The sequence below is a fragment of the Pyrus communis genome, chromosome 9 (assembly GCF_963583255.1).
Source record: "Pyrus communis chromosome 9, drPyrComm1.1, whole genome shotgun sequence".
Classification (NCBI taxonomy): domain Eukaryota; kingdom Viridiplantae; phylum Streptophyta; class Magnoliopsida; order Rosales; family Rosaceae; genus Pyrus; species Pyrus communis.
The window spans coordinates 25,065,344-25,075,460 of record NC_084811.1 but is presented as its reverse complement, the minus strand read 5'-3'; the positions used below and the strand labels follow the sequence as shown (position 1 = coordinate 25,075,460).

The 10,117-nt window shown below is 37.5% G+C and overlaps 1 protein-coding gene across 1 annotated transcript; it reads left to right on the top strand.

The window, feature by feature from the left end:
* Window positions 1-9,184: 9,184 nt before the first annotated feature.
* On the top strand, window positions 9,185-9,586 carry LOC137744573 (uncharacterized). Its single transcript, XM_068484353.1, has one exon. The coding sequence runs from the start codon at window positions 9,185-9,187 to the stop codon at window positions 9,584-9,586; it is 402 nt and encodes a 133-aa protein (XP_068340454.1).
* Window positions 9,587-10,117: the final 531 nt, after the last annotated feature.

The window sequence follows — 10,117 nt, the reverse complement described above, 5'->3', positions numbered from 1 at the left end:
GCAGCCTTTGTGGGAAGGGTTTTAGTGGCACATAAGCATGGGTGGCCCTCGGTTCTGGGAAAAGATCCGTATGTGTTGCTTCCTCCTTTGGGTGTGAATGGCTGGCAGAGTGCTCCTCAGTTCCTGAGGCAGTCTCCTCCTCATCATTAAAGCTGTTCCCACAGTTTGATGCTTGAATTTGAAATCCTTGATGGGTTCTTTCAATGCACAACTCAGTTGATTCCAACAATAGAGAAATTTTGTCCTCCACTGAGAGCTATTGTGGCACATTAGGTTGCTCAAAATATTGCGCAAAAAGCTTTTTCAGACTTGTAGTGTAGAACTCTGAATAGGGATTGTTCCAATTCCTTTTGGAGTCGATTCTCATATTGATATGTTTTTGGACAAACTCAGGAAAATATTCTCTTTCGGGGCACTCCAAAAGATCATGGGTCTTCAAACAGCAAATGGCACAAACTGTAGGTTTAAATCCATAAAAACCCTGATTATGCTAAAGAAACCCACAACGGCAAGCCTTCTATCGGTGGTTCCATCATGGACTTGCTCTCAAGATCAACAAATTATAACCTGCGAACCATATAAAAAATAAATAAAATCAACAAATAAATAAAAAGATATATACAAAAATAATTAACTAAGAATATGATAAACACAAATTATTTGAAACAATTCCCGGCGACGGTGTCAATTTCTTGATAGGATTTTTACCACCTGCAAAAGTAGAGATAAAAACACTTAAAAATACTTACAAGAGTACAAGGTTGTCAAGTATAGCAGCTCAAGCAAGGTTGTTTTCCACAGACATTGAATGAATAATTTGTGTTTAAAACCAACTCTTAATTAATTATTGAAAACAAAGTTTGGAAAATGTTGATTTTAGAATTTAATATAATAAAAACGAATTTTAAAATAAAACAATTAAAGAAATTAACTAGAGAACAATTTAAAGAAAATCAATTTGTAAAAGCCTAGGGTTCCGCCGTCCCCTTAACAATCCTACGCAATTTTACCAACTACTTATGAATTTCCACATACATACTTTGAAGGTTAAGTTTTCCTAATGCATATTTTCCTAGTGATATTTAAGCGAAAACATATATCTAACATGCAAACCGTCCGTGATGTTCAGATCAAATATAAACATGCAAGACTCATTAAACTTTGTGAAACCCCTTGAAAAACCATGCAATCCTTAAGAGCGTGATGTTTACCTTAAGTGAACTTACAATTACTAATCACAAGAAGCCCTCCTCAATTTCAGGGTGATGTTCCAATATAAATTGCATCAAATTACTTGTCTAAAAACCCTAATGGTCGCGAATCACTAAGACAATTAGATAGTTTTAATCGCGGTGATTAATAATTCAAAACAAGCATGCATCCATTCATAAACAAATTAATAAAATCACTTATTCATGTTAAGATTCAAGGTTTTGCCCTAGCAAAAGAACTTAGTTATGAACAATCATAAAACAAAATATTATTAAGAACAAGGATAGAAAACACCGATAAAATAAACTTGAATTGTCAAAGGCTTGTGTGTTTCCTCCTCTACTCGCCCCAACCCTAATGGCTAAAAAGTTTTATTTATACTACTACAAAATAAAACCCTAAAAGGTGTTAGAATAAAACTAGCAAACATAATAAAAATAATAAAACAGAAATTAAAGGTTTCCTATTTGAACTAAAATTCAGACTTCTCAAAAAATCAAACTTTTGATAGACCAAATCAACTCCAATTTGGTCCCAAAAGATCTCTTTTGAAAGCTGGAGACGTCCCCTACAAATCCTCAGAAGGAATGCGTTGGGCCTTTATTTCATCGCCGCGATCAAACGACTTAGTGGAATAATATGAAACTTTGACACAATCATCTTGAAAGAATCAAGAACATCGTCCAATTGAAATCACTGCAAAATTTGTCCGTTTGATCACTTTTTGCTCTAGAGGAAATCACATGTCCTACATTGAGAATATATAACAAAGTATCAAAATTCTACCAAAATAATCAATAAATTAATACTAAGATTAGGGTGAAATATATAGTATAATATGGACTCATCATATTGAATTGAGAATTTGAGAGATTTTAATGGATTTATAAATTCATGGAATTTTATGGAGTTTAATTGATTTGTAGAGATTTCATGTAAAATTTTGATTAAATTCCCTCAAAATCTCATGAGAAGAAGTGAGATTTGTGGATGCTTAAAATACACTACAAAATCTCTCCAATTCCTTCGAATTCTTCAAAAATTTCAAATTCTTTAAATTTATCTAATTGAATACACTTGTAATGTTATAAACTGCTTTAAAATCCTAATTGAATACACCTGGATTTTTAAGGGTTTTAATTAACTATCTTAAAATCCTGATATTGAATACACTTTGAATTTTAGGAATCACTTAAAATCTTAATTGAATACCTCTAAATTCATTAAAATAGTTAAAATCCCTCAAAATCTCATTTGAATACACCCTAATTTGTAGTAGACCCCTATTTTTTTTTTTTTTGGGTAATATGGGACCTTTATTGATTAAAAAACATTGGATACTTACACCAAAATATACAAAGTTGAGCTGTTATTCAATTTAGTCTAGTTTTCTATTTTTTTTACTTTAATTAGTTCCTTTTAATTTTTTTTATTTACCTAACCCAAAATTTTAATTTGACTATTTAAATACGTAGACCTAACTACTTTTCTCGAAAATTGTTAAAAGAAAATTTATATGTCCTTGTATATGATACCCAAACCATTGGATAATAAAATACATTTAGCATTTGGTTGATAAAATACATTAAACGTGTGATGGAGGTAGAATATACATAAATAAATAAAACTTAATGTACCTTTCATCTATGAAAATAGTTCAAAGAAATTTGGTGTTCTTTGATCTAAGTCCAAAAATTTAAGCTGTTAATGAATTTAGTCAGTGTGTTATTTTCTACTTAATTAAATTATATGATTTATGAAATCTTACTCACATTTTAAAGTTGAATATTAAAATATGAAGATCTAATCACTTTCCTGAAAAATAGTCAAGAAAATTTATATGTAATCATATATGATACCTACACCCTAGGTTGATTAAAAAGTGCCTACACCCTATATATATTACCTAAAATATAGATTAGTTAATAGGGCCAACTTCGGCTTAGTGTGGGTTGGGCGACTGTTTGAGGTCCGAAAAAATTGGGGCCACCAACATTATTAGGGCGGTATGACACACCCCGACCCAGAATGTTCACCTGGACTCTGAATCGAGTTGTGGTGGCCGACACCAGTAAGGTGAAGAAGTCATAAAGTGTAGAGATATGGGAAATGTGAGTAAATATTAAACATAAAAGTGACTAAATGCAAGAGTGTGCATGTGAACGGGATTAAACCTATTTCACACGTGAGGTTAGAGCATAAGTATGTAGAGTAAAAGTAATATAAGAATTATACCATCGGAAGTAATCTCCTATATCAATGGTTGCCAGATATCCTTGTCGACAAAAAAACTTTGCCACTAAATCCTGGAGGGGTGAAAAATAAGGGTGAGTGGGCTTGAAAATAAAGTTTTGTAAAACCTTTTCGAAAACATATAACCCCTCGCTGCAAAATAAGATAGTTTCCCAATATAATATACTTGTATAGTATGAAAACACTTACTGTAAATAGTGATATCTTAAGAATGCAATAATTCACCCTTTTTCGCATAGAAAACATATAATATATGGTGCTCATCAACTTACGATGATGTAATGATGCAATAATTCATGCAGAAATATTCTGACAGGAACATGAATGGGTGTAATGATGATTTACGCTCTAGTACTACAATCACGTGATGACTGGCGCTATACACATCACATGTGAGTCCTAATTGCCTATAAAAATTTAGGATAGGACTAGCACCTACCATGGATCCAAGGTAAGTGTATCGGTGCGATGTGAACATGCATGTGAAGACTAGCCTTGACTGGGACGAGTACCAACACTAGTGTAACATGCATGATGAGCAGTAATATAAGTATGATCATGCCATGGTAATTTCATAATTCTCAACATTATAACCATACTTCCACACATACATATAATCTTAGCATAGTATAAAATTATGCATAATAGCGCATCCTATAGGATGTAGGATAATTTCATAAGTGCTATCAAAACGCTAATTCTTATAAATGTTAGTCTAATCATGGTATAATGTAAAAGATACTTGATACATACACACACACACACACACACACACACACACACACACACATATAGAAACTAAATAAATATATAATATTTAAAAGTAAAGGCCCACTCACGTTACTTGCGAGGTCACATTCGTTCGAGCTAAGAGTAAGATGCTTGAATTTGGAAATTTCAGGGGCAAATTTTTTTTTAAAGGGTGTAGATTGTTAGGACCCATCCCAACTTTTACAATATTTTTATTATGAAGGTAGTGAGTTGACCAAAATGCACCTAGTGGCGAGAATGTTGACTTTAATTGACCGTCGTGTTGTGACACATATGCGTTACTACTTTAATGTATTCATGTAGTACTTGTCGCTAGGAATGTGCAAACGTAAGTAGAATCAAATTCGAAGTTACGATGAAAGTTTAACACTCACTATTTCAGATATTTTCTTTTCTCTTGTTTTATTGATTTAATTTTAGAATTTTTTATTGTGACTCCTGTGACCCATTTTTTATTGTGAGTCATGTGACCCACTTCTCATCTCTTGCCCCGTGTCACTCTCCTCCCAACTCTCTGGGAACTTTCTCAATCTCTCTTCTCCCTCATTTTATCAACGGTTAAGTAATAATCTAATTATCAACTTTCATATCATTTAGTTTACTAAATTTTACTTACAAACTTAATTTTTCTAGCATTTGCTTTTTTATAATATTAATAAAGATATAATATTATTTATCTTTTCAATTATTTATCTTTTTATCTTTTTCTTTCTTCCCGCTTCTCGAAACCTCGCCCCCATTCTTTATTTATTTCTTTTTTTCCTGCTTCTTTTCTTTATGTTTTTACGTGGACTCCCCTTCGCCATGGGGCTCATAAAGCCTCCCCAATTCAGGGTTTTCAAAATTTCCCTATGAACTAAGCTTGTTGGCTGGGTCAAAGCAACAGCCAACAAAAAGAAGAAGAATGCTGGGTCCCATCGCGTCGAAGTGGTACAAAGTCGTCGGGGTTCTCCTCCACCTCAAACCCCACCGGAGCTTCCTTCACCACTAGAACCGCCTTCCACGGCAGCTTTATTCGCCTCCCAAGCCTTTGATTTCCAACACCGTCCGTACAGCATCATTCGCGTCAACGCCGCCGATGGAACATCCGGCCTTCTCTGCAATTAATTGATTTTTTTATTAATTTTTTAACGTAATGCTGACATTAGACCACACGGGACTGGGTTAGGCTAATGTAGCCCGAGCAGTGGGGCTATGCTTCTTTTTACTGTAGCCCGACTGATTGGGCTTGGGGTTGAGTGGATTTTGTTGGATTTAGACCTGGTTTGGTACTGAGGTGATTATGAAAAAAGCTGCTATAAAAAAAAGCTGGGAGCTGTTTTTGTGTTTGGTAAACACTCAGCTTCAGCTTTTTTTCACAATTTTGGGTGAAAAAAAAGCAAAAAACAAGAAGCTGCAAAACCCAGCTTTGAAAAACCGATTTTTTTTCACATCTCTTTTACGTAAAAGTTTACCAAACACTCTAATACTGCTTTTTTTTTTTTTTTTCAAAAGCACTTTTACAAAAAAGTTTACCAAACACTCTGCTACTTTATTTCACAGCTGCTTATTCTCACAGCACAGCAGAAGCAGCTTTTTTTCAAAGCACAGTAATACCAAACCAGCCCTTAGTCACCCAGTTGCCCAAGCAATTTGGAGAGATGGACTTGCTCTCACTTTAAGTGGCTGTCCAACAATTTCAGAAAAGGGACATAAGTTCCTCTATAAATAGAAGATAAATTGTCAAATTGTTAGAGAGAGGGTCGAAGTCCACTTTCAACAACGTTGATATTGTATCAATTTTGTTAACTATCACATGCTCAGTCCAACAGGTGCAAGGTTTTATCATAAAATGTCTCGGTATTATTAGTTAGAGCGAGCTTAAGATATTTAAACTCTTTTTTGTTCTCCCTCATTTTGCTGATGTGGATATTTCAACACATCCCCTCACGTAAAACCCAATTAGTAGGTCACACATGGAAGATCTACACATCGGCTGCCACGTGGAGCCAAGGGGTCTTGCCCAACATGTAGGGCCAAGGGAACCACTACCATCGTGCGGGGCCAAATGGATCCACCTATCACGTGGTAGTATGGGCTTGCTCATTGGTTTTGATATCATGTCAAATTATCATTTGGCCCATTTCTAACAATATCGTTACTGTCCCAACTTTTTAATTACCATCTACACAGTTCGACAAATGTGGGGTTTTATTACAAAAAGCCTCGATATTAGTTAGAGTGGGATTAAGATATTTTTCTAATAAACAATATTATCTATACTAAGGGGGTGGGGGAGTGGGTTAAGTCTCGCAATGAGTTAGCAATAATATGGTTCAATTTCACCGTTGGCGAGAATCGAACCTAAGACCTCTTGCTTATAAGTAAAGAGGAATATCACTAACCGTAGTATTAAGTGGCTAGTAGAATTAAGATATTTAAACACTTCTTTTCTTCCTTATTTTGCAGATGTGAAGTATTTCAACACAAATTGTGGAGTTTTATTCATTCAAATTTCATACAAAACATCCTACAATAGGTAAAAGAAAAGCTTTCTAATTCTCCATCATTTCATTGAAAAATCAAAGTTCTAAGAACAAGTTTTTGTAACCCTTGTTCTTAGAGAACACTTGAATGCTCTTCTAACCCCATCCCTTATAAATAACATTATATATATATATATATATATATATATATATATATATATATAACATTTCTCTGTATTGCGTTGTAAAGAAATTAGAGAACACAAAAGCATGATTTCTTTCATACTTAGAAGTAATCAAGCAAGCATGTCTTATATGTAGATAAAAAAATAATCTCAAAAATCATGAAGTTGACACGTGAATTATTTTTCAAGAAAGACAAGACTGTCCCTATTAAATGAGCAGGGAGCAACCTCATTCACCACACGCAGTTGAGGTAAAGCAGGCAGAGATCAACGACTGCTCAAGGCACCCTTGCTCGTAGGAAAGTCAAAGGTATTTATGATAGAATAATCCCTTATTCTTATCATAAATACATTCCTAATCACAGAAGACATTTTCAAGTAAGTTATTTTAATCCCATTTATTTAGGATATTTACCTATTTATTCTAAGATATTTATTTACACAAATATCTTAGAATATTCCACCCAAAATACCACCTAGGGCCGGCCACTCCTATACCTTAAAGGGCCGGTTTATCTCCTCATCCTTTCCTATAAGTACACCATTTATCTCCAAAATTCAGGAGGCTTTTGTTATCCCAAACGAGGCTTTTCGCTTCCCACAAACATTCAAACACATTCTTTACAGAATTCTAACTTTGGCATCGAAGATTCTTCGGCTAAAGCCCCCCATTCATCGTGTGTGCGTGAAGCTTTTAGCCCTAATCTTAGGTTTTTTTATTTTGCAGGTGCATATTCGTCAATCAAGGAAAGGCGAAAATTTACATCCACAAATTGGTGTTTTCATTGAGAGCTCTTATTCGAAGACTTGAAGAAGACTCTCACTTTCAATTTCCTTCATTCGTAGATCCACGACTACGATGGTAGGAAATTTAGAAACTATAACCAATGGGACCCCTTACGTTGAAGGACATGGACCAACTGATGGAGATTGCGACGTGGCTCCATGCTGTCGCTCCTTGAGGCTCACTACGACAAGGACTACACCTTTGCCACCACGAGGTACCATGGCCATGCTAGCAGCAGCAACTACTGTTGTAGTGGCCCACGGGGCAGCCTTTGCATAACCCGTGGAAACCCTAGGGCATGAGGCCCATGGCACAAACGGCCAGCAGGCATAGACCCAAGCATCTGCTCGTCCTCGACAACAGCCTCTGGTGCCTACCACATTCACTTGGATGCAAGCTGCCCAGACCAAGGCAGCTAAAACCACACCGACTGAGGTGGCCCAGGGCCCATGCTCCCAACCTGCTCCAGCAGCCCTCCCGACAGTTCAACATGGTTCATATACTTTTCAACCTACACAAATCCAGATCCCAAGGTCGATGGTTGAACCAAAGGTATTTTCACCCCACCTTACTGCAGACCTGACCCATCCTGGCTCAAGCTTTGCACCCGGAGTCATTACACTTCCACAACTCAAGCAGACGTCTATTGTCCCAGCTCTTCCACTCTAAATGACGAACACCACCTATCCCGACAGGTCGCCAAACCGACAAGCACCCTCGCATAGTAAATTACCTTGGTGAGTTAGCTCCTGCAGCTCACTTAGATACAGCGTGCCCCAGACAAAGTGTCTAGAAGTAGGACAAGGGTAGGTGATGATGTTTTCTCTCCAACGTTGTCCTGGCAAGCAGCCCCTCTATTAGCCATAAATTGAGCGTTTTGGCAATGTACACTCTCGTCTGGGCCCCGAGATAGTGTAGGCTCTCATCTTAGCGCACAAATGAACATGAACTCTCGGTTAGGCCCCCGGACGAGCATACATTCACGGTTGGGGCCACACTCCGATAATCAACATGGGCAACCTTTTAGGCGAAGTGTTCATTCGCGGCTAGGCCTACCATGAGCATTCTCCAACTCACATCGGAGTAGGCAGCATAGTAGAAGGGGAGAAGCAGTTGCACAATTTAACTCAAGTTCAACTGGCCACCACGACTAATCCCCTCGCCTGTCAGGAACGTACCACATGCACCGCAGCCGCGACATAGATGAACCGAGCACAGAGATGAGCAGCTGAGACTAGTAGGTTATGACCGAGGGCAGCCGTAAACTTCGCTGTCTAGACAGAGGCAAATTCAAGAAGAAGTAGAGAAGTTTCTAACTGAGCGATTGTGCAGATTCCAATGCATTGAGACTACAGACGAAACCCTTCGTAGAAACATGGCACACATGGGCAGATCACCTTTTGACGGATAAGATCGAGCAGACGGAGCCCTCGTGTAAGTTCAATATGCACATTTCACCTTGTTTAAGGGAGACAGACTTGAAAAGGCACTTAAAGCACTATCGCAACGCGATGATCCTCTATCGAACCAACGACGCATTAATGTGCAAGATATTTGCCACCACTTTGCAAGGCGAGGCGCTTGATTGGTTCCATACCTTGCCTCCACAGTCCATCCGGAGTTTCAATGAGCTTTTCGTTGTCTTCATTAAGGAATACTTATCCTATTGCTCGATCAAGAAGAAGTCTGATCATCTCTTCAACATTAAGAAAAATCTGAAGGAGTCGCTTCGCGACTATGTTAAGAGGTTCAAGGTGGAAAAGGCAAAGATGGTCGACTGCAATGACTTAATTGCCAATGCAACCTTCCAAAAGGGACTTCTAGCAGATCATCCTTTATTTGGAGAATTGATCATGAAGAAAGACTTGACTCTAACAGACTCATTCATTTTCGAAAAGAAGCATACGATTTAGGATGAGGCTCGACAAGCAATCAAAACACCTGAACAGCCTTATAAAGAGTCTGAGGCAGCCGAGAAGAAAGTAGACAAGAAGCAGTCTAATGATCGAAACAGGCAAGGGGCCAAGTGCAGAAATCGGTTCCTGACAAGAGGCTGCCAAGCCACCAAGAACTATACCAAGTTCTCGATCCCAGTCAACCAGATCCTCTGCGATCTCAAGAGTGAGCTTTGGTTCAAGCTACCAAAATAATCTAGAGGATGCACCTCTAAGCTGGATCATACCAAGTATTGCGTGTTCCACCAAGGTCCCGATCACATGACTGACACCTGCTATACCTAGAGAGATTACCTAGAAAAGCTGGTGAATGAAGGTAAATGTGATAGATACCTAGACAAACCAGATGTGCAGCCTAAGAGGAACGCAGATGTAGACAATGAGCCACCTGCCAAGACCATCAGAATCAACAGCATCTTTGCTGAGTTTGAATACTTAGAGGCCACAAACAATTCCAAGAAGAGGAAGATTTAACAGGCTATAACAATT